Source organism: Triturus cristatus, chromosome 3_2 (genome assembly GCF_964204655.1).
Source record: "Triturus cristatus chromosome 3_2, aTriCri1.1, whole genome shotgun sequence".
Taxonomy (NCBI): Eukaryota; Metazoa; Chordata; class Amphibia; order Caudata; family Salamandridae; genus Triturus; species Triturus cristatus.
Window position 1 is genome coordinate 1026213935 of NC_140584.1, and position 25422 is coordinate 1026239356.

At 52.6% G+C, this 25422-nt stretch overlaps 1 protein-coding gene across 2 annotated transcripts in view; it reads left to right on the plus strand.

Moving 5' to 3' along the window:
* The window catches only part of FKBP6 (FKBP prolyl isomerase family member 6 (inactive)), a 209775-nt gene extending 194316 nt beyond the window's left edge, over nucleotides 1–15459 (plus strand). For both annotated transcript variants that reach the window (XM_085646937.1, XM_085646938.1), the window contains 2 exons: nucleotides 12252–12337; nucleotides 15004–15459. In XM_085646937.1, coding sequence (XP_085503063.1) covers nucleotides 12252–12327 — 76 coding nt within the window. In that variant the 3' untranslated portion in view covers nucleotides 12328–12337; nucleotides 15004–15459. The remainder of the gene's footprint in view (nucleotides 1–12251; nucleotides 12338–15003) is intronic.
* The last annotated feature ends 9963 nt before the right edge of the window (nucleotides 15460–25422 follow it).

A 25422-nucleotide genomic window follows, 5' to 3' on the forward strand; every position in this document is an offset into this window, starting at 1 on the left:
AGAGCACTCTTCAGGACAGTGTAATTATCTGCATCCTCATCACTAACTGTGAGGAGCTTGTCTCTTCCTTTCTCAGAGAAGGAGAGCCACAAGATAGCTGCCCACTGACTTTGGGGTACCTGCTGTACTTTGCAAGCTCTCTCCAAAGCAGTTATCCATTTGTGGATGTCATCCCCACACTTGTAGGGAGGGACAATCTTGCTCAGGTTTCTATTATCATAGTGCCTGTCTCTATCTCTAGGAATGTTGCTGCCACCAGTGGGTTCTAACCCACTTAACTTTTGTTCTCTAGCCAGAGCAAGCTTCTCTTTGGCAAGGGCAAGTTCTTCCCTCTGAATCCTCAGATTAGCCTCCCTCATTCTGGCTGCATGCTCCTTTCTCTCAGGTGAAGTCATTCCCCTGTGAGAGGAAGCATTAGAGATGTTAGAGACATGGGAGTGGATGGATTCCCTTGAAGGGGATCTGTCCCTCCTGCTTCTCTGTGAATGTCTACTTGTGGGCCTGTATGGGGGGATCCCATGCAAACTCCCATGTAAACTTAAGTTAGCCTGGCTAAGTCTCTTTACTTGGCTCTGGCTGTCTACCTCCCCATCTGAAGCCCCATCTGACTCCTCTGTGGTGGGTAGACCCTCCTCTGTGCCTAGGGCACCTTCCTGTGATGCCCTCTGAGCATCATACTCCTCTAGGAGTTGTCTTAACTGAAGGAGGGTAGGGTTTGCACCCTGTTTTATTCCTCTGGAGGTACACAATTGTCTCATCTCCTGGAATGTTAAGGTATCATACCCAGAGGGGGTCTTTTGCAGACCTGCCCCTCCTGAGAGAGCATCTACTTGATCTCCTCCCAGAGGCATGATCTAGTGAGGGTGTGGTGTGTGCACCTACCTACACTAGTTGTATCTACTAAACCTTTCTAGAAGTTGTAGTCAGGGTGTGTTATTCCCTTCAACCTACAACTACAAAGTCCAGTAGGACTTAAGTATAATAATCTATGTTATATGTACCTAGACAATATCTGTGTGATCTTTCAATTTAGTATCTCAAGATTACAATGGTATTACAACAGCAAGCTCAGATCCCAACCGCTGCTCACCAATGTGAGAAGTTGGCCTGATGTATGATGTCACTAGTTATAGTGTACACCTTATATCAGTCCAAATACCCTTATGGTGATTGGTTGTAAAGTCAACCTTATAGACCAGCTATCCTAGTGGTAGCATGGACAAGAGCAGTCTTAGGCTAAACTCTGAATGGCATGTGAAGCCAGCTGTGATACCATATATAATCCCTTGAATACCAAATGAAAGGACACCACAACAGATATATATATAAAATAAAGTGTATTTATTCTAAGCAAACCCTCAGCACTCTTTATGAGTTTAGAGGTAAGTACAACACAGTCTTATTAATGCATACAGTAAGTCACACAGGTAAGTAATACAGTTAGGCCCTAGGGGCCACGCAAACCATATACTAAAGAAGTGGTATAAGAACCACTGTCACGGAAATAGAATAGGCCTAGGCCTAGGGAATCGCTGGGGCTACACTACACTAGCGTTAGTTAGGAAGTGGGAGGCCCACGGGATTCGTGTGCAGAGTGGAAACACTCACGCGTAATGCGTAAAAGTCAATAGTAATGTTACAGTTTAGAAATAGATAGATTTAGGACACTTCCGGAGTAGCTAGGAAGTTGAGACTTGAAAACTAGACACTAGGATAGTCACTATCCTGATGAGCACCGGAGTACCCAAGTTACCTAGCCCACAGGCTGCGGGTGCATAGGGGTGAAGATGCGTCGTTTTCGTCGTCGACTCCTATGGATGCCTGAAGAAAGATGCTGACAGGCAGTCAGGAGAGAGTGTCCGGTGGATCCCAAGCCTGGGATCAAGAAGAGAAGAAACCTGCAAGCAGAGGGGACAGAGTCAAGGTCACTAGCCAGTGACCACGTGGAACCAGGAAGGAACCAGGCGATGTCGTGAAGAGTTGCAGGTGAAGGTGAAGCTTGTCGCTGCAGCCAGGAGGACCAGGAAGCGTCGAGGACGACCAGGACCAGGAGGCGAGCTGTCCCACGAAGGCTCTTGCTGTCGGCGGCGTCGAAGTTGGACTAGGACTCACCAAGCCTTCGCAAGCGGAACCCACGAAGAACAAGGGACTTGCTTCTGGTGCAGACCAGGAAGGTCTGGGGTGCTTCTTCTTTGCAGAGAAGCGGGAGCCAGTCTGGAGGAGCCAAACCAGCGCAGAAGATTTCAGGGAGCGTCGTCACAGAGGCCACTAGCCAGCGGGCAAGCGACCGGACAGACGCGGCAAGCAGGAAAATGCTGAAGGGCCCCACGCAGGACTCGTGGAGTGTGGGGGGCTGGTCTTCGGTGCAGATGGTGCTTGGGGTTGGGGCTTCTCAATCCCCGGTGCACAACTTCGAGGGTACCTCAGAAGCTGCGCTGTAAGTTACTAGCCACTTTTCCCAGGTAGCCGGTCCCACGTCGCTCGTCGCCTCCACGGATCTCAGCTCTGCTGCAGATGTGGATGAGGGTCGGAGAAGTCTGGAAATCAAGGCTCTGGTCGGGCTCTGCAGTCGGTTCCTCGTAGAACGGTCGCAAAGCAAAGGGTAGTCTCTTGATGGTGCCTGTTTGCACAGGGTAGCCACTCCTTGGCTACAAGGGAGATTCTTCAGTCTTCTTCTTTCGTCGAATGTCGAAGGTCCAGAGTTTCTGTTCAGTTTTGCAGGTTCAGGATAATCTAAAGTCTTGAGGCCCAACTCCCACTCTTATACTAATCTGGGGGGCTGGGATACCTGCTAGGTCACGCCTTATGGGTGGGACCTGGGAGGGGGTGGTTACACCCACTTCCCTTTGTCCAGTTTCGCGCCAGAGCTGGGGCTGGAGTGCCCCAGCGCCGGTTTGAACTGGACTATGCAAGGAACACCTTGTGTGCCCCAGGCATGTCTCATTCCTTTCAGCCCACCCTGCCCCAATACACTAAAGGCTGTCTGGGGAGGTGCTAGCACCTCCCCAAGCAGGAAACCTATTGTCCAGGCCTCCCTGGCTGGGATCACTCCCAGCTGCAGGAGGTCAGACTTGTGTCGTGGCAGCAGCATCCATTTTGTGATGCTGAGGCTTTGGTCAGAGGCTAACAGTTGAAGTATGATTTTAACATGTCTTTCCCTCTAGAAGGGGGGAATAATATTCTCATGTCCAGAAATGGCATGGGGGTATTATTCCCGAGTGTTAGACACCTTACACGACATGTTTTGATAAAGCCCAACCATAGTTACCATAACCGTCTAAGATTATAAGGCACTTTAAGAGTATATGGTAGGCTATATCATAGAACAGCTATAAGGACAAGGTTCCGAAAGCTGCAGACAGGCTCAGCTCATGCTAGAGCACCATCTCACATGTTACCAAGCACTCTGCCTCCAGGATTGTCAAGGCCTGCCATAGGAGTGACTGATAGGTACACATGTGTCTATATGTAAGTTAGGTATAGGAATACTACACCTAAGCAAGGGGTGATTACACGACCTTGCCCCAGCTGAGTGATCAGCCAGTTGTGTCAAAATGGAAGGCCAGGCCAGGGGTGGCACAATACATGCTGCAGCCCCTGGTAGGCCTAGGGTACACCTATGCCCTGGGTACCTAGGGTACACTGTACAGGGGCCAATAAGGTGATCCTATCCAAATGGGTTATGCACCTAAAGTACATAGTAGTAATTTAGAGAGAGAACAGCAGGGCTGTGGGTCTGATTAGCAGGCCCACAGCCACATCTAAGTCGAAAACCAGTAAAGCAAAAGCAAAAAGTGGGGGTGAACATAGAAAGCAGACCCTACTCTCCTACAATCCGCACGATGAACTCCATCCACTCCGGATCACCAACCGACCCCTGCCCTCACCACGTCTTCAACAAGGCCGACTCCGTCATCGCACCCCATCTACGGGACATCATCCACGCCTCCTTCGACACCGCAACCTTCCCTGAGTGCTGGAAGCACGCCGAACTCAGCGCCCTACTGAAGAAACCATCAGCGGACCCCACCGACCTCAAAAACTACCGCCCCATCTTGCTCCTCCCGTTTCCTGCCAAAGTCATCGAGAAGACCGTCAACAGACAGCTGGCCGCCTTCCTCGAGACGAATGGATCCCTCGACCACTCGCAGTCCGGCTTTCGGGCCAACCACAGCACCGAGACCGCCCTCATCGCAGCCACCGACGACATCCGAACCCTGCTCGACAACGGGGAACCAGCGGCCCTCATCCTCCTGGACCTCTCCGCGGCGTTTGACACGGTCTGCCATCGCTTCCTAGTGCAGCGCCTCAACAACATCGGAATCCAGGAGAAGGCACTGGAATGGATCATCTCCTTCCTCGCCGGAAGGACACAGAGGGTCCGCCTCCTCCCGTTCAGATCAGAAGCCACCGAAGTCATCTGCGGCGTACCACAAGGATCATCACTCAGCCCCACGCTGTTCAACATCTACATGAGCCCCCTCGCGGCCATCGCACGCCAACACAACCTCAACATCATCTCCTACGCCGACGACACCCAGCTGATCCTCTCCCTCACCAACGACCCCACCACCGCCAGAACCAACCTACACGAAGGGATGAAAGACGTAGCCGAGTGGATGAAGAACAGCCGCCTGAAACTGAACTCAGATAAGACGGAAGTCCTCATCCTGGGATCGTCGCCCTCCGCCTGGGACGACTCCTGGTGGCCCCCTGCCCTGGGCAGCGCACCCAAACCAACAGACCACGCACGCAACCTGGGCTTCATCCTGGACTCCTCCATCTCCATGACCAGACAAGTCAACGCCGTCTCCTCGTCATGCTTCAACATCCTATGCATGCTACGTAAGATCTTCCGGTGGATCCCCCCCGAAACCAGGAAGACGGTCACCCAGGCCCTCGTCACCAGCCGACTGGACTACGGCAACTCCCTCTACGCCAGAACCACTGCAAAACTCCAAAAAAGACTCCAGCGCATCCAGAACGCCTCAGCACGACTCATCCTGGACATCCCCCGACGCAGCCACATCTCCGCACACCTGAGAAACCTGCACTGGCTCCCCGTCAGCAAGAGAATCACGTTCCGACTCCTCACCCACGCACACAAAGCTCTCCACAACCAAGGCCCTAGATACCTCAACGATCGCCTGAACTTCTACACTCCCACCCGCCAGCTCCGATCCACCAGCCACGCCCTCGCCGCCGTCCCCCGCATCCGAAGAGCCACAACGGGAGGAAGATCCTTCTCCTACCTAGCCGCCAAGACGTGGAACTCCCTCCCCACCCACCGCCGCCTGACCCAAGACCACCTCGCCTTCAGGAAGCAACTCAAAACCTGGCTGTTCGAGCAGTAGCGGACCCCCCTTCCCCAAGCGCCTTGAGACCCTCCGGGTGAGTAGCGCGCTATACAAATGCTCTGATTGATTGATTGATTGATTGATTGAACATTTTATTTGAACTAATAAGGGAAACCTTCGTCCTTTATTTATGTTCTTTGGCTGGCATCTAGTCTCAAGGCTTCCTTTAGTACACATCATATCTGAAAGAAACAGTGAGTTATAGATTCCTTACCTTAGAATTACCCCCAGGCGTCTGACTGGACCTGGAAAGTTTTTCGTCAGCAGTAACCCTGCGCATCGGAAGGTGGCATCGGTCGACTCCGCGTTCGTGGTCGCCGGTATGACGTTGCGGTAGCTACATAGACGCCGCCCTCGCGCGCTGACGTCCATTCTTTCTTTTTCCACTCCAGCAAGCGCAGATCCATAGAGAGCGGTACCCCCAGTCATTTTTTTGACTGAACTTTTTCTCGACTCTTGGTCCATGAGGGATGCCGGGCTTTAAGGCTTGCGGTTCCTGTAACCGACTGATGTCGGTGACAGATCTGCACTGCCTGGAGCACGACCACGACCCCAAGTCGTGATCCGACTGCCAGACCATGGCCCTGAAGTCTTTGCGGGAGCTGTCCCGAAAGCTATTTGAGGCCCGGCAGTCGGCTCCGTGCTGCTCGATGTCCCGGTAGCGTAGAAGGTCGAGGGACTGGTCGCTGAGCCAACACCATTCTTCCTCCAAGTCTTCGCACTCGGGGTCAGGTAAGTCAAAGCACAAAAAGAAGTTGAAGAAGCATCGTCGTTCTTCGACTTCTCCCCATCCGTCGGCTGACGCGACGAGGGATGCTAGTGGTGCCCCGCCCATGGCTCCGCGTGCGAAGCCCTTAGGGTCGGCTCCGGGTTTCCCCCGCTGACCGGAAGCAACCCCTGCCCAGCTTCGTCAGTTTTACGAAGCAATGCACGCCATTTTTAGGTAGCCCGACTCCGCCGGTGCGCCTTTGGGACCCGCGGACTCGGCTGGGGGGCCCTGGGCCATCGGCGCCGCAGGGACCCCTTGGATCCAAGCCTGAATCCGGAACAGCACCGGTCGACCGTGTTACGCCCCCCACCCAGATGCCGATTCCACCGCCACCACGTCCGCCACCGGCGTCGGCTGGGGACACAGCCGACGCCGGTGGCGGACGTGGTGGCGACCCCGGCCTCCACCTCGAGGTAGACACGGAGTCGGACTGGCGTCGACCAACGCTGGATCCGACGCCAACGGGTAATTTTGTGCCCCTGTTCTACCCCTGGCTTGTTTTTGCATTTTCAGAACAATAGCACTTGTGTGAAAGTCCAAGGGAAACATTTTTTTACCAGCAAGGTGTATTTCTCCTTTCAATTAAACATTACTACCACACAACACCTTGGGTCTCACAAAAGTAGCTAGCAGTTTCTCGAACTCACATTACAGTCAACAGTGACATCTCTTTAAGAGAGAACTCCCTTTCAAAACAGAACGCATCACTCACAGAAGGTGATTAGTATCATCATTTGGGTCTGTCCTCTCCTCTAAGAGGTACCTTGGTCTATAGTTGTGACCAAAGTAACACTAGTAGAGTAAAGAGCAGGAAGAGGGCTGTCAACAGTTGGCAAATGATGTACAGCAAAGGAGTTCTCAAAGAGAGGAGGATTCTAAAGAACTATGTGCAGCGCTAAATGATAATCAAAGTGGTGTAGATAAAAATGGCTAAAAGGTACCTCTTAGAGGAGAGGACAGACCCAAATGATGATACTAATCACCTTCTGTGAGTGATGGGTTCTGTTTTGAAAGGGAGTTCTCTCTTAAAGAGATGTCACTGTTGACTGTAATGTGAGTTTGAGAAACTGCTAGCTACTTTTGTGAGACCCAAGGTGTTGTGTGGTAGTATTGTTTTTGCATTTGTCACCCCAAGTGGGACGTGTATGCTCAGACGTGAGTCCCGTGCTCTCCATGCCACTGGAATCAAGCTATCCTGGCTGAATAGGGGTGAAACCCCGAAACCGGTCCTAGGATGCTTGTTTCCAGTTCAGGAAGGACCTGGCTTGGCAGTTCGGGCTGGACTGTTCCCATGAGGCACAGGGTCAAAACTGATTTGCATATGGCTGGGTTCAAACTGGAATGGCATGGTGAGCAAAAAAACGATAGATTTAGGCCCAGATCTCTGTACTGGGGTGAATGTATGACATTGTTCTGCATTCTGTCCATCAACTGTTGTTTTTGTCTTTAAGACCAGATTGGCAGCCAGAGGAGGGTATAGGGACCCTTTAACCGACCAGTTGTTGTATGAACAGGACTGGAGAGAGGAACTGGGGGAAGCCAGTGGTCTGGATACTTCACCAGACCTTGGCATGGTGTCTCCTCCTACCGTGGCTAGGGAGGAGGGAGCGTCATACGAAGTGGTGTTGCGTAGGGCGACCGAGGCTTTCAACCTTGAGCTACCTATGGTGGCAGTCAGGGCTAACCTCCTGACAGAGGTCCTTCAAACGGCAGCGACCTCTTCGGAGCCCCTGCTGCCTTTTAATGAAGTCCTCACAGACATCCTTTTGGGCACCTGGTCCAGGCCCAACACAGGGGCTTCTGTGAACAGGATGATTGCCCAACGCCACCGCCCGGCTCCGGGCGACCCCTCTTTCCTCTCCCAACACCCCACCCCTGAGAGCTTGGTGGTCCAAGCCTTCACTTCTAAAGGCGCATTCCCTAACGCACCACCAGATAGGGAATCCAACAAGCTGGACCACCTTGGGAAGAAAATGTTTTCTCCCGCCAGCTTGGGACTGTGGTCGGTAAACACTGCATGTCTGTTGGGCCGTTACACCCACTCTGTATGGGATACGGTAGCGCAGGTGCTGCCCCAGTGCCCGGAGGAGGCCCGCGCCGTGCTTCCCCATGCAGTTGCAGAGGGGAGAGACGCAGCGAAGTTTACCATCCACTGTGGGCTGGATACCGCCAACGCACTTGGCAGGATGACTTCCACGTCAGTAGCCCTTCGACGCTACGCCTTGTCGCGTTCAACTAGTTTTTCCGGAGATGTCCAATCCACCCTTATGGACATGCCCTTTGATGCCCGTCGCCTTTTTAGCGACAAGGCAGACAATGCGCTATAGCGCTTTAAGGACTCTCGGGCTACAGCCAGGTCCTTGGTCCTCTCCACCACCCGCCCTGCGCAGTCTGCTTTCGCCCCTATGGAAGGGGTGCCCCGCTACGTCTTGCCCAGAACCACAGGCCAGCTCAAGCTGTTCAGCCCCAGTGGAGCCGGGGACGTGGGAACCACCACCGTGGTTCTGGGTCCAGCGGGTGGGCCAGTCCACCACAACCCCTTCTGCAGCAGCCTCCTAGCCCGACCCTTTAGGCCACCAAACGCCAATGGGTGGCAGGATCTGCCATCACCTCCCTCACTGGCGCACCATCACGTCGGACAAGTGGGTTTTGCAAATAGTCTGAAGGGGCTACTCCTTCCCCTTCAAGACGACCCCTCCATCCATACCACCTCAGTACCATCGCATGTCGGAGGATCACCTGCCATCAAGCGTGTTCCTACCCCAGTGATTGCTATTCCCACTACTTTCTGGTGCCCAAGAAGGACAATGGCCTGCTCCCTATCTTGGATCTCCCCTTGTCTTTCCTCGATCCTGGAGACTGGATGGTGGCGTTGGACTTGCAGGACGTTTACTTTCACATCCCCGTCCTGCCGGCCCACCGGCGTTACCTGCAGTTCATGGTAGGCTACGAGCACTCTCAGTTTACCGTGCTCCCCTGTGGTCTTACCAGTGTCCCTCGGGTGTTCACGAAAGTGATGGCGGTGGTCGCAGATCATCCACCGCTGACCTCCTGCATTCGCTGGGGTTCTCCATCAACCTGCCGAAGTCACACCTGACCCCCTCTCGGAAGCTCCTCTTCATTGGAGCAGTTCTGGACACAACGCAGTTTCGGGTTTATCCTCCCGAAATGCGCGTCCGGGATATTCAGGCTATGATTCCGATCTTTCAGCCTCTATCCCGGGCTTCGGTCAGGATGACCCTCAGGCTGCTGGGTCTGATGGCCTCCTGCATCCTGCTGGTGGACCATGCCAGATGGTATATGTGGGCTCTGCAGTGGGACCTGAAGTTTCAGTGGGCACAACATCAGGGGAATCTGTCTGAACGCGTCCAGATCTCGGAGGGCACTGCACACCAACTGCAGTGGTGGCTCCTGGGTCGACAGCAGATCCCTCTCCCTTCCCCAACCAGAGTTCACAGTGGTGACCGATGCATCATTTCTGGGATGGAGCGGCCAGATGGGGGAGGCGGAGATCAGAGGTCTCTGGTCTCCGGCGAAATCCGGGCTCCTCATCAACCTTCTGGAGCTTCGGGCGATTCTTCTTGCACTGAAAGCATTCCTTCCCTCTGTCTCCCGGACAACATCAACGCCATGTGGTACTGCAACAAACAAGGCGGGGTGGGGTCGTGGACCTATGTCAGGAGGCCCTTCACCTCTGGACATGGCTGGAACGTCAGGGTATATCCCTAGTGGTTCAACACCTGGCAGGTTCCCTGAACGCCAGTGTGGACGAACTCAGCCGCAGGTGCATGATGGATCACTAATCTTCACTCGGAGGTGGTGCAAGGTCTCTTTCAGCAGTGGGGAGAGCCTTGGTTAGATCTATTCGCCACCGAAGAGAACGTGCAATGTCTGCAGTTCTGCACTTTAGAATTTCCAAGGCGGCACTCTCTAGGCAACGCTTTTTATCGCAAGTGGAGTTGCCGTCTTCTATACACCTTTCCGCCTATACCACTTCTGCCCAGAGTACTGAAGAAGATCAAGCGCGACCGGGTCCAAGTCATTCTTGTGGCTCCGGATTGAGCGAGCAGTCTGGTATCCCGAGCTGCTCAACATGGCCATCCATCCATCCTCCGATACGACTGCCTCTTCGGGAGGATCTTCTGTCGCAGCAGGGGACGGTCCATCCACCCAAACCGGTCAATCGTCCCCCTCCTTGCGTGGAGATGGAGCAGGAGGCAGTTGACATCTTTTGACCTGCCTCCCGAAGTCTGCGATGTTATCTTGGCAGCCAGGCGTCCCTCCACTAAGACGGTATACGCCTGCCGATAGATTACATTTGTGGCATGGTGCACAGCAAAGGCTGTGGATCGCCTTTCTGCCCCTCTTTATGAGGTTCTCTTGTCTGCTCTGGGCACTCTAAAGGGCTACCCTTCGGCCATTTCAGCTTTCCTTAGGCTTCCTGATCAGCCTTCTCTTTTCAAGTCCCCTCTTGTAAATAAATTCCTTAAGGGAATTGCTCCTCTTTTTCCTCCTGTTCCCTTCGTAATGCCCCAGTGGGACTTGAACTTGGTTCTTACCTAACTTATGTGCGCTCCCTGTGAGCCACTACATAACTGTCCTCTCAGCCTTCTCACTTTGAAAACTGCCTTTCTGGTGTCCATCACCTCTGCACGCAGGGTGAGTGTTCTACAAGCTCTTTCTTCCAAGCCTCCCTTTCTGGCTGTCCATCCGGACAAGGTCGTCCTACGAACTACACCTTCCTTTCTTTCAAAGGTGGTTGCTTCTTTCCACATTGGCCAAACCATCACTTTGCCCACCTTCTTTCCTCCTCCGCATCCTTTAAAAGAGGAAGATAGGCTCCACCGTCTGGATTCAAAACGTGTGCTTTCCTTCTACTTGGATCGCACCAAACAATTCCAGGTGGACGACCAGCTCTTTGTTGGTTACGTGGGCGCTAAGAAAGGTCGGGCTGTGCACAAACGGACCATCTCCAGGTGGGTCTTTCTGTGCATCAAAGCCCGCTATTCTATGGCAAAGAAGGAGCCTCCGGTGGGACTGCGCGCCCATTCCACCAGGGCAACGGCAGCTCCCACTGCTTTGGGATGAGGAGTCCCCCCCTCAATGACATCTGTCAGGCAGCTACATGGGCATAGTTGCACACGTTCACTAAACACTACTGCCTGAACAGCTAAGTCCAGAGAGACGGCTTTTTTGGCCGTTCTGTTCTCCAGGACTTTCTGATGTGAACTTAGTTTGCAGACCCACCTCCGGGGTTGGTATTGCTGGGGTATCTATTCTAAGGTAAGGAATCTATAACTAACTGTTTCTTTCAGATTAACAAGTTACTTACCTTCGGTAATGATATATCTGTAAGAAGCATAAGTTAGTTAAAGATTCCTTACCGCCCCACCCATCCTCCCCGTTCTGTGAACTGACATCTAAGGTTAAGGACATCCTTTCAGGGCCCCAGTTTTGTGCACCAGTGGTCAGTCTCTTGCATGGCTCTGCGCTTCTGGCGTGGAAAGTCATGTACAGAACTGAAGTCAGCCTGCGAGGGCAGCGTCTATGTAGCTACTGCGACGTCATCCTGGTGAACACGACGACGAACGCAGAGTTGACCGACGCCACCTTCCGACGCGCAGGGGTACTGCTGACGAAAAGCTTTCTGGATCCAGTCTGACGCCTGGGGGTAATTCTAAGGTAAGGAATCTAAACCTAACCTATGTTTCTCACAGATATATCATTACCGAAAGTAACTTGTTCGCCATCAACATTCTCATACCTGTGGACACTGAGCGTTGATCTGGTTAGTGGTTCGTCAAGGTTTAACAGAGAATGCTGGTTGTTGAGCATCCTCTGACTGGTTCCCAGTGGCTCTGTACAGCGTTTCTGTGGTCTGTTAGCTGTGTTTATAAAGTGATAGTCTAAAAATTACAGTGCATGGGGTACAGAGAAGAGCTCAAGCATGCCTTTGAGCACTGGTTTGCAGGGTTCTGCACATAAGATTCCACAACTGTAACATTGATAATATGAGGAAGGCAATTTCAGGAAAGCTTGTGTTACCTATAATGCTAACGATTTTGTTTTTTTATTTAAACTTTTGTATTAGAAACATGATGTTTAATGCAGCATTTTGTTTCCAGCTGTTATCGGAATTACATGGAGAAGCAAAAACAAATGTGCTCCCGGATGTTTGCCCCCAACAATCCAGCGCTGTGAAAGGATTGAGGTAGGGCATACGCGGAAGGTGTGGCGATGCAACAGAGATCCAGGCTTGGAGTGCGTTGTTTGCCCATTTGTGGCATTGATGAATGGTACTAAGGTTTAATAGAACTGCTTTCATCTTAAACTATTTCTGCTTAGATAGTGCGCCTTTGAGCACCACAGTGAAAATAATTCATCTCCTTGCCTTCAAAGTGTAATTTGTCTCTGTTGATCCTGTAAGAAGCACTAATAGATAGGGAGCATATTAATGCACTTGGAGCTGTTTCTTAAATCTACTGCCACACTCCTAGAGATGAGCAAAAGTAGTTGTTGGAGGGGGGACCTAAGGTCTCAATGCTGCTTTGAAGTCCTCACATCCCTTATGTCTTCTCCTGCCCCCACATGATGACTAAAAGATGATGTCCCCAACTGTACATTAAAAGAATATTGCAAAGACCCTCCGTTTTGTGACCAGTAGCATTTTCCTTCCACATGGTCACAGAACTCCAATATCATTAGAATGTTGAATTAGACTTACTTCCACCATGTATCTTACTTCCTGCTGTGTTTTACGGTGTCATGTCTGAGAAACACCTATTTGGTGGCACAGGCGCAGTATGCTTATTTTTGGTATCACCCAGACGCGTGCCTGCAATTCTTAAAACCAGAGCCCACACAGGCCCGTCCCTATCCGCTCTCAACTATTCTCCCTCTCGGGCTCAAGAGATCGCCGGCTGAGATTCACACACTACAAACCACAAGTTGGGCTTGGGGGCATCTGCGCAAATATTTGGGGGCGGACCGCCTGTACTCCCCGCACCTACAAGTTCTGAATAATCCCTGGATACCCCCCACAACTAAAACTCTGACACAACGTGCGCTTACTAGCTATCAGATACGAAACATAGGGGATATGTTCAGAGACGGCCGCTTGCGCACAGTGGCGGACTTGACCAGTGATCGGGACGCAACCGCACTGGACCGTTTTCTTATGCACAGAACGCAAACGGCACTGCTCAACGCACTGCGCCCTGAGACAGGACCCTCCTGAGCTCCTCCCGCTCACAACTATTATTACTGCACCTGATAGTGCACACTTAGTCTCCAGAATATATAGTCAGGTGCAGGCGCTCCGACCAATGAAGGGTGGCGGCGCTCGAGCGGCTTGGGAGGGAGACCTAGTGCAGCCTATGACAGATAAGATATGGGCCTATTGTTATGAGCAGACGCGTTTAGTATCAAACAACTATAAACATAAACTTCTACGTTTCAAATACCTACATAGAATTTATGTATGTCACCCCTGTGTTACTCACGATGATGGATCGTTCGAGGCCAGATAACTGCGAGAGGTGTGCGATGGCACATGCTGACTTTATTCATTTGGCATGGAACTGCCCTGCGGTTCTGGCATTCTGGGAGGCGGTGTTTGGGCATCTAGAACAAATGGTCAAGACGGAACACCCCCACACACCCTTGCTGGCTTTACAGGGGTATGTACTCCCTTTGAGTCCGGGAATCAGGCGCTTCACTGCAATTACACTGTTGCTGGCTAAGCGACATGTTTCTTTAAATTGGGGTGGAGTTGTGCCGCTGTTGATGGGGTCCTGGATGAGAGATCTGATGTACTGCGACACTACCAGTGATGTATATGCGTCCCTGCTACCTCCTGCTTCCCGTACCAAAAATGTCTGGCAGCCACTCTGTTTCTATTTGTTACTCCACCATGAACTCACTGACTGAAATGCACGTTATGTAGACAAGATAGGTGGATTAGCCGACTGGTCTTGGTGCTCAGGATTACCAAAAGATTTTTGATATCTTTGCCTGTGATGTTGTGTTACTGTTGATTATTATGGAGCTAATGCTGCTGTAGAAGACTTTACTTGCAATCCGTCAACACTTGCTTCATATGCTCCGCATTGTATGCATTTTGTTGAATGATTTTTTGAAAAATAGCAATAAAAACAAGTTAAAAAAAAGGTCTGAGTAACACGAGGCCATCTCATGGGAGTCCTTTTGTGCACAGCCCAAAATAAATTTTTCAATCCGTGAGTTAGAATCCACCCTGTGACAGTTTATCACAAATATTCAGCATAGCTCCATGTGATAAATCTTTTTATTGGCTAAATGTGGTTCGATTTAATCGGAGCGTTCCTTAAAGATGTGGTGGGTTTTTGTATCTTGGGTGAAACATGATTTAACTCTTATCTTTGGATCTATAGTCCTGTTTCTATGCCCCAGTGCATTCCGGACCATAGGGGGTAATTCGTCAGGGGGACATTTATCAGTATGCATCTATTACTCAAATATGCTTCTCTAAACGTCAAGGGTTAGTTTCGTGGCAGCATCAAGGGGGTTCGGCGGTTGGTTAAAACATCTGTTCCAACCACAAATACAGCATATCCGATAGTCAAGTGCTTGTCAGTAGAGGTGAGCAGTCTGGGTGCTCGGTCAGTGAGAATTGGTGTGGTGCATTTTTCTAACGGGTGTGGAAACTAATATTGTACCAGTGCCTTTTCTTATAATTTTTGCTTTTATTTGTCAGCTTCCAGGTGGGAAACCTTACCTCGGGCAGGATTTGGCTGAATAAAAATGTCTTCCTGAGAAGAAAGCGCAGAAAGCCTTAGGAAGCAGGTTTTTGTTATGCTTTCTGTTAGCTGCCTGATCTGGTTTGTGTTTTTTCCTCAGATGCAGAGAACGTTGCAAAGAGTTTCCTACACATCACCGGCTGTTGAGAACTCTCCAGTATAAAGTGGGTTTGTAAATCCCAGAGGTGTCTGCATCTGCTCATTTCTCATGTTTTATATTGGTCAAGATATTGTCCAAGAAAATTCCAAGCAAGCTGCCCTCTCAAGACCCATTCATTCTCAAGACATTATTTCTTCCAAAGGTGGATCCTTCATTTGCAGGAGCAGTGATTTATGCAGAGTATACCTGCGCTTACATTTTGACTTGTAACGAAAAAAAGTTTGGAACCGCAAATGGCGGTTGATATCTGCGACAAGCCTTCATATAACGGAAATGATTCTTGTTTGGACAGTTTAGTTAGAGTATTCTCAAATATACTAATTGTTTTTTTGTTGTGCTACTGTTTGATACTGAATAAAAGTTGCGGCTGGTGGAGATTCCTCGCAACCAAGCATGTTCAGAAAGCCACCGTCGTGAAATTAATTATTTAATAATTTAATCGATTATAGAGTTTACAACCCTATGTAAAATCACTAAAATTCCTGAATTTACCCACCAATTCGTTATCTTCCCCCGCAAAGAACTGCATGTGTTGCATCTTTATTATGGCCATATGTGCAGGATTAGCTTGGAGATTGCCATCAGTAAGTATGTAAGTGAATGTTCGAGGTATTTGTGCTGTAGATACACTTGCTTTGCATACTCCTGCCACCTAGTGTTGGGTCCGGATGTTTGTACGTTATTTTTCTTCGAAGAAGTCTTTCCTAGTCACGAGGTAAGGTAACTCCTCCTTTCGGTGATAGTGCACATGGGCATCGGCTCCATTGTTAGATTGTTTTCTTTCTGCCATCGGGTTCGGACGTGTATAGCTGCGCTCTGGTTCAGAACAGCCCTTCGGGTTCCCCTCGGTGCGTAATCCACTGTACCCTTGACAGTATTGTTATTGTACGTGTTTCCCTCTTCTCCGCATATGCATTAGATCAGGAAAGTCTCCATCTTCGATTGAAAACATTGTGGACGGTCTTTGGCCCTAGCCACGTCGGTCCAGCCTTCTGCTGATGGAACAGACTCTGTTTCAATTCTGTCTACGAAGCCTCCTAAAGTACCCTTACACCGACCTACACCAAGTCTGCAACTTGTGCCTCTCACCAGAGCACAAGGAAGAAGATGGTGAGGCTTGTCAGTCGAAAAAGACTCTTCGGGATCCTCGAGCTAGACGACGAGAAATGCAGTGCCAAAGCACTCCACATACTCCAGATATCTTCGGAGAAGAATCTGAACAGGAAGTAGAACAGCTGCGAAAGAAGAAGGGACCTTCTCAGTCCCAGAATCTGATTCCGACCTAGAGATCGAATTGGAGTCCAAAGATGTTCCAGCAGGACAGGGTGCCGTGAGTACTAAAGCCCCCTTACCCCATAAACTCTATTCCACTAAGCATAAGGCTTCGGCACCACCTCTGCCTTTGGGTCTTGGTCTGCACCGAGACAATGTTTCTGACACCCCGCCCTCCGGCCCCACACCGAAACAAACGGCCAAGCCTTCCGGTTTGGGATCGAGTCAAGACAGATCGTCTACAGATCCAAAACATTCTGATCCAAAAGACAAGTCTTGTTCAGAGCCAAAATCTTCTGCTTCGAAACACAAGTCCGGTTCGGAGCCGAAACCTTCCGCTTCGAAGGACAAAAAGGACAAGTTGGGTTCGGCACCGATACCTTCGGCGCCGAAATCAAAAGATCTTCCAAATTCCCCGGAACCGATCTTAGATGTTATGATGTAGAGACGAGACCCGAAACAGAAAAAGCTATACTTCAACCCAGATTCTAGACCTATTTTAGCTAAAACTCCTTCCAAAAGGAAAATCAGTTACCCCAGTATTGGAACTTTCATAGATTCTCATGCTTTGTATCATTCCCCGTCGTCGGAATGGGAGCCTCGGTAACAAAAATATATATATATATACATATGTATAACCATAGAAACAAAAGAGAAAAATAGGCCTAGGCCTCATCTCATTTTGTAGTATATCACCCTCTTTGTGTAAAAGAGCCCAAACTTTTGCCAGGACCAATCAGCACAGCCTCACCCTCTGGAACCTTCCTGAGAGAGCTCAGAGCCTTAGATTTTTCTACCGCACGTTGTGCTAGGGAGTCTCCACTGAGCTCTGTTCAGTTTATCAGAATTTTACTATTGGTTATCTTTATTGCCATCTTTTGTGACAGAATGTCAGAAAAGGAGAAGAAAGCTTTATTCAGATCTTGTGCTTCTTGTGGGAAGAAGAGGCTGTTTGTGGAAGATAAGCATGAAAACTGCATAATCTGAAAGAAACACGTTAGTTAGATTCCTCACCTTAGAATATCCCCAGGCGTCAGACTGGATCCGGAAGATTTTTCGTCAGCAATACCCCTTGCGCGTCGCTAGGCGTCGTCTGCGGCTCCGCGTCCGTCGTCGGCGTCGTGCGCCGGGATGACGTCGTCGGAGTACTTAGACGCCGCCCTCGCGCGCTGACGTCAGTTCTTCTTTTTTCCGCGCCAGTAAGCGCAGATCCGGGAGAGCTACCCCTTTAGTCAATTTTTGACTAACTTTTTGATCCTTTTTGATCCTGTCAATCGACACCGGTGCCGGTAGGATGCCTGGGTTTAAAGCCTGTACGGACTGTAGCCGATTGATGTCGGTTACGGACCATCACCGCCGGTGCCTGTACTGCTTGGGCCTCGACCACGACGCGGAGTCGTGCTCGGACTGTAAGGCCCTGACCTCGAAGGCTAGATGGGAGCGGTCCCGTAAGCTTCTCGAGATTCGCCACCCGGCTCCGCGCGCCTCTCGATCCCGGTCCAGGAGGAGGTCCAAGGATCGGTCGCGGAGCCGCAGCCGACGTCACCATCGGTCGTCGGGATCCAAGTCTTCGGGTAAGTCGAAGCATTCCAAGAAGTCCAAGAGGCGACATCGCTCTTCGGACTCCCCTCGCCGGTCGCGCGACTCGGCCGAGGGTCAGGGTGGTTCCACCCCCGCGGCTCCGGCGGAGCCGCAGGCGCCGCGCCCGTCCCCATACCCTCCGGTCCCTGGGACTAACGCGACGCCGGCGGAAGTCAGTGCCTTCCTCTCGGCCATGAGGAACCTGGCTCCGCCGTCGGCGCCCGCTGGTGCGCCTTCGGGCCCCGCGGACCCGACTGGGCTGCCTTGCCTGCCGGTGGCTCCGGCCCCGGCGCCGTTGACGGCTCCGGCCTCGACGCCGCAAGCGCCCGAGGGACCCGTTCTCGAGACCCCGTCGACGCCGGTTAACCTCGTCACGCCTCCTCCACCGGCGTCGACACCGGTACCACCCCCGACGCCGACGTCGACTCCGCTCGACGTCGAGCCCCGGTTCAGTCCCGCTCCGGGCCCGGCGCCGGTCCGGCGTCGATGGACGCCGAGATCGACGCCGCTAGAGACACATTTTGTCTACCGCCCGGCTCCGTTACTTTCTCCTCTATACCAGGAGTCGGATGATGGGGACAACTGGGAGGGATCTGAGGATCCTATGGCCGTTCAGGCTCAACTGTCCCAGGACTGGGCAGATGAACTGGGGGAGGCCAGTGGCCTGGATACCTCTCCAGACACTGGATTCGTCTCTCCTCCGACTGTGGCTTCGGAGGAGGGCGCTGCTTTCTCTGTGGTGCTGCGCAAGGCGGCCGCAGCCCTTGGGCTCGAGCTGCCTGCCGTGGCTGTGAGGACTAACGTCCTTACTGAGGTGCTTCAGTCTGCAGCAAGCTCCACTGAGCCTCTGCTGCAATTCAATGAGGCCCTCATTGACGTTCTGCAGGGCACCTGGTCCAAGCCCTCCACAGTTCCTCCTGTGGATCGGAACGTCGCCAGGCGCCACCGCCCTGCTCCGGGCGACCCCAGTTTCCTGTCCCAACACCCTACCCCTGAGAGCCTGGTTATCCAGGCCTCCACCTCCCAATCCTCTTTCCCGACCGCCCCGCCGGACCGGGATTCCAAGAGACTAGAATAGTTTGGCAAGAAGCTGTTCTCTTCCCTTAGTTTGGGCCTGCGGTCTTTGAACACCGCTTGTCTCTTGGACCGTTATTCCCACTCTCTGTGGGATACGGTGGAGGACGTGCTGCCCCTGTGTCCGGAGGAGGTCCAGACACGACTTACCCAGGCTCTGGCCGATGGGAGGGATGCAGCGCGACATGCTATACGTTGTGGGCTTGACACCACAGACTCGCTGGGTAGGGCCATTTCTACCACAGTGGCGCTTAGACGTCACGCCTGGCTGCGGTCCACGTCATTTTCGGGCGATGTCCAGAGCACTCTCATGGACATGCCGTTTGATGGCACTCGCCTGTTTGGCGAGAAGGCGGACAGTGCGCTGAACCGCTTTAAGGACTCCCGGGCTACGGCCAAGTCCTTGGGCCTCTCGGCCCGCGGTCGCAATCTTCCGCTTTTCGCCCCTTTCGTGGCCAAGGAAGGGGTGCCTCCTCACGTGCGCCTAGCCACCAGCCGCAGAACCAACCTGCGCGCGGTCGCGGACGTGGTTTCCGCCGAGGCGGTTCTGGAGGTCGACGAGGTCAGCCCACATCCACCCCGGCAGCATCCGCCTCAAAGCCTTCCTAGTCCGAGCTTTCAGGCCCATTCCACGCCAGTGGGCGGCAGAGTTCGCCATCACCTGCTCCACTGGCGGTCCATCACATCGGACAGGTGGGTGCTGCAAATCGTCCGACGGGGCTACTCCCTCCCCTTCGAGACGACCCCTCCAGCCATGCCACCGCAGCACCACCGTATCTCGGGGGATCATTTGAATCTTCTCCACGAGGAAGTTTCGGCCCTCTTGGCCAAGGGGGCCGTCGAGCGCGTTCCGAGTCCAGAAGTAGGTCGTGGTTGTTATTCCCACTACTTTCTGGTTCCCAAGAAGGGCAAAGGGGGCCTACGCCCTATCTTGGACCTCCGGAACGTCAATGCCTTCCTCCGGAAGGAAAGGTTCAAGATGTTGACTTTGGCTCAGGTTCTAGCTGCCCTAGACCCCGGAGACTGGATGGTAGCGTTGGACTTGCAGGACGCATATTTCCACATCCCCGTCCTGCCGGCCCACCGGCGTTACCTGCGGTTCACGGTGGGCCAAGAGCACTATCAGTTTAGCGTGCTCCCCTTCGGCCTCACCAGTGCCCCTCGGGTGTTCACGAAAGTGATGGTGGTGGTCGCAGCTCATCTGCGCAGATCAGGGGTTCCAGTCTTCCCCTACCTCGACGACTGGTTGTTGAAGGCGGGCTCGCCCCAGGCAGTCGTCTCCCACCTCCAGACTACGGCGGATCTCCTGCATTTGCTGGGGTTTTCCATCAACGTGCCGAAGTCACACCTGAGTCCCTCTCAGAAGCTCCTTTTCATCGGAGCGGTTCTCGATTCGGCGCAGTTCCGGGTCTATCCACCGGAACAGCGGGTCCGGGATATACAGGCCCTGATTCCCATCTTTCGGCCTCTATCCTGGGTTTCGGTCAGGCTAGTGTTGCGGCTTCTGGGGCTGATGGCCTCCTGCATCCTACTAGTGCATCACGCCAGGCGGCGCATGCGGGCTCTGCAGTGGGACCTGAAGTTTCAGTGGGCCCAGCATCACGGCAACCTGTCCGACCATGTCTTGATCTCGGAGGGCACTGCACAGCAGTTGCAGTGGTGGCTCACGGACCGCGATTGGGTCATGGGCAGAAGCCTCTCCCTTCCCCAACCGGAGCATGTCGTAGTGACGGATGCGTCCCTCCTGGGATGGGGTGGCCATATGGGAGAGGCGGAGATCAGAGGCCTCTGGTCTCCGGCGGAGTCTCGCCTCCACATCAACCTGTTGGAGTTGAGAGCGATCCGGCTTGCACTGAAAGCCTTCCTTCCCTCTGTCAGGGGAAGTGTCGTGCAGGTGTTCACGGACAACACCACCGCCATGTGGTATTGCAACAAACAGGGCGGGGTGGGGTCGTGGACCCTTTGTCAGGAGGCCCTGCGCCTCTGGACGTGGCTGGAACACCAGGGCGTCACCCTAGTGGTTCAACATCTGGCGGGCTCTCTGAACGCCAGAGCAGACGAACTCAGCCGCCGGTGCATGATGGATCACGAATGGCGTCTGAACTCCGAAGTGGCGCAAGGTCTCTTTCAGCAGTGGGGAGAGCCTTGGTTAGATCTATTCGCCACCGAAGAGAACGCGCAATGTCAGCAGTTCTGCGCGTTGGAATTTCCAAGGCGGCACTCGCTCGGCGACGCTTTTCGTCACGAGTGGAGTTGCGGTCTGTTGTACGCCTTTCCGCCTATACCACTTCTGCCCAGAGTGCTGAAGAAGATCAGGCACGACCGGGCCCAAGTCATCTTGGTGGCTCCGGATTGGGCACGAAGGTACTGGTATCCCGAGCTACTCAGTATGTTGACCGATCCTCCGATACGTCTGCCCCTTCGGGAGGATCTTCTGTCGCAGCAGCAGGGGACGGTCCTCCACCCGAACCTGTCCAGCCTCCACCTCCATGCGTGGAGATTGAGCGGCGGCAGTTGATGCCATTTGACTTGCCTCCTGAAGTCTGTGATATCATTCTGGCAGCCAGGCGTCCCTCCACAAAGACGGTATACGCCTGCCGGTGGAACAAATTTGTGGCATGGTGCACAGCAAAGGCTGTGGATCCCCTTTCCGCCCCTCTTTCTGAGGTTCTCCTCTTTCTTCTTTCTTTGGCCCGGCAGGGCTCTGCCCTGGGCACCCTGAAAGGTTATCTTGTTGCCATCTCTGCCTTCTTACGGCTTCCTGATCAGCCTTCTCTTTTCAAGTCCCCAGTAGTTTCACGCTTTCTAAAAGGCATTACTCACATGTTCCCTCCTGTCCCTTTTGTAATGCCTCAGTGGGACTTGAATCTTGTCTTGACATTCCTGATGTGCGCTCCCTTCGAGCCTCTTCACAATTGTCCTCTTCGTCTTCTGACTCTTAAGACTGCTTTTCTGGTAGCCATCACCTCGGCTAGACGGGTGAGTGAGCTCCAGGCTTTATCTTCAAAGCCTCCCTTTCTGTCTGTTCATCCGGACAAGGTTGTCCTTCGGCCTCGTCCCTCCTTTCTTCCGAAAGTGGTGACTCCATTTCATCTTGGGCAGTCTGTCACCTTGCCCACCTTCTTTCCGCCTCTGCATCCTTCCAAAGAGGAAGAGAGGCTCCACCGTCTGGACCCAAAACGTGCGCTCTCCTTTTATTTGGACCGCACTAAGCAGTTCCGGGTGGACGACCAACTTTTCGTTGGATACGTGGGTGCTAAGGAGGGGAAAGCTGTGCACAAACGGACCATCTCTCGGTGGGTTGTTTTGTGCATCAAAATTTGTTACTCTTTGGCTAAAAAGGACCCTCCTGTTGGGCTGCGCGCCCACTCCACTCGGGCCACAGCGGCTACTACTGCTTTGGGACGGGGTGTCCCTTTGCAGGACATCTGTCAGGCGGCGACGTGGGCTTCGCTACACACGTTTGCCAGGCATTATTGCCTTGACAGCCAAGTCCGGAGGGATGGCTTCTTTGGCCGTTCTGTCCTCCAGGACTTTCTGGTGTGATCTTGGTTCGCAGACCCACCACCGGGGATGGTATTGCTTGGGTATCTATTCTAAGGTGAGGAATCTAACTAACGTGTTTCTTTCAGATGAACAAGTTACTTACCTTCGGTAACGATGTATCTGTAAGAAACATTAGTTAGTTAGATTCCTCACCGACCCACCCATCCTCCCCGTTCTGCGAACTGACATCTAGGGTTAAGGTTGTCCTTTCAGGCCCCTAGATTTTATTTTTGGCACCAGTGTCGGTCTTTGCATGGCTCTGCGTTCCTGGCGCGGAAGGCTATGTACAAGAACTGACGTCAGCGCGCGAGGGCGGCGTCTAAGTACTCCGACGACGTCATCCCGGCGCACGACGCCGACGATGGACGCGGAGCCGCAGACGACGCCTAGCGACGCGCAAGGGGTATTGCTGACGAAAAATCTTCCGGATCCAGTCCGGATCCAGTCTGACGCCTGGGGGTGAGGAATCTAACTAACTAATGTTTCTTACAGATACATCGTTACCGAAGGTAAGTAACTTGTTCTACTGCCTGTACCCGGAACACAAGGCCACAGATTGTAAAATTTGTCGGACCTTCTCTACCAAGACCTTGAGAGACAGAGAGGGTCGCTTGCTGACATGGCTGCAGAAGCTAAAGACCAGGACGGAGGTCCTCTCTTCAGATGAGGAGGAATCTATCTCTGGTACCTCCTCCAGGAGATCTAAGAAGAGGGGTAGGTCATCTCCCTCCACCTCTGTGGAACCCCCTCTCAAAGCCCCTCACGGGATCTCTGACAGGTCTGAGGAGGCTGGTCCCATGAAATCTCCTCACGGCAGTGTAAAGGAGAGGCAGGGACGGGCTGCTGGTGTGGACGTAGCCCTTAAGGACAAGAAGGAGGTTGCAACATCTTCCCCTCCGTCCCAGAAGGAGAAATCTGTGAAAAAACATGCTGCAGAAACTCCTCAGTCAATTCCAGTGAAGAAACCGCGTCCGTCGACGCAGGCTAAAGCAGGTACGTCGACGACGATCTCCATAGTTAAGACTATTTCCATGGGGTCGTCGACGAGACCGTCGACGATATCTACTTCGTCTACGACGGCTACTTTCTCGTCTTCGACGGCGGTGTCGACGACGAAGACCACGTCGACGATGACGACGAGTTCGTCGATGTTGCTGACGACGAGTTCGTCGACGAGACCGTCGACGGGTGCTCCGCCGACGATGAAACATGCTCCGTCGACGAAGAAGAAAGCTCCGTCGACGACGATTCCGGAAATGTCGACAGCCTCATCGTCGACGACGATTCTAGCCCCGTCGACGACAGTTACCCTCCAGTCGACGATGTCGTCGTCGAGTTTGTCGACGCTGGGAATCCCTTTGCCATCGACTCCGTCGACGGGACCGTCGACGGGACCGTCGACGATGAAAAATTCAGGATTTGCCATCCAAAGATTAAAGATTACGCCGGACATGACTTCTCCTAGGCGGGTCACGCCTTTGCCACCATCCATGCTTCTCGAGGACTCGGAGGAGGATGAAGAGGATAGGCAGTATGGGGACGCCTACAGCCCTTCAGACCTGAATGTGAAACAGCAGGACACAGATACTGAGGAGTTTTATGGTTCAGAGGTGCAGGAGGGGCGCCAAAGCTTGACACAGGAAGTACACCCCCGCTCTCTGAGGCAGGATATGATAGCCTTGCCAGTGGCTTTAGTGACGGATTTGCAATTGATGCTGCAAGACTATAAATCTCGTTTTCCGACATTACCGGATCGCACTCCGGTGCGTCCTTCTACGTCTGTAGTGCCACGTGACATGGCAATGGACTTGCCACCTCTGCCAAGGGACATACCTCGTACCACTTCACCGGTGGTACCCTTAGTGGTTCCCCAACCTTCAGGTACGGAACCTGCCGATTGAGACACACAAGATTTGGATACGGACGAGGACGACGAGGGACAGGTGATCCCTCTTACTGATCCAGGGGATCCTGATGGGGACCCTGATGATACGCAGGATCCGGATGCTGTGGGCCGGGAGACAAATATATCGCCTCCAGCAGACATTGGTGGTTTCCATAATTTGATGGAACGGGCATCCAAGAGGTTTGGTCTGCCCCTTACAGTGGAGCAGTCCGACTGCTTCCTATATGACTTTAAAGCTCAGTATAAGAAGTCGGTCAGATCAATTCCCATCATAGAACATGTCTGGGATGAGGGAATTAAGACGATGCAGAATCCAGCGACGGTCATTCCGGTTCTTCCCCGGCTGGAGAAGAAATACAAGGCCCCTGAGGGCAGTCCTGCGTGTCTTCTTGGACAACCTAAGCCGGATTACGTTATTTCACAAGCCGCACAAAGTAAGTCAAAAAATCCGTCCACTCCGTTAACCACGCCTCCAGATAAAGAAGGCAGAAGGCTGGACAATGTGGGTAAAAGATTCTCCACCATGGCCAGCTTGTTGGTGCGTGCAGCTAATTATCTGGCTATTCTAGGCAGGTACGACCGCCAGATGTGGTGTGATATGGAGCCGTTCATGGACCAGCTACCAGACTCGAGTCAAGAGGAAGCCAAGCAGCTTCTGATGGAAGGAGAAAGATGCTCTTCGGAAGTCATTGACTGTGCGATGGACATAGCTTCTACTGCTTTCAGGGCTTTGGCAGGGTCAGCGGTATTGCGCCGTCAAGGCTGGTTGAAGGCGACCTGGTTTCGCCAGGAGGTCCAGAATAAGATCTTGGACCTTCCCTTTGACGGGGAGATGCTTTTTGGTAAGCATGTGGATGAAGCCCTCCAAAGCATAAAAAAGGACACAGACACAGCTAAGTCCATGGGATCTTTGAACTATCGCAAAGTGCCATTCAGAGGGGCACTTGGTCGGGGGTTTTCTAATTACAGAGGAAACCAAC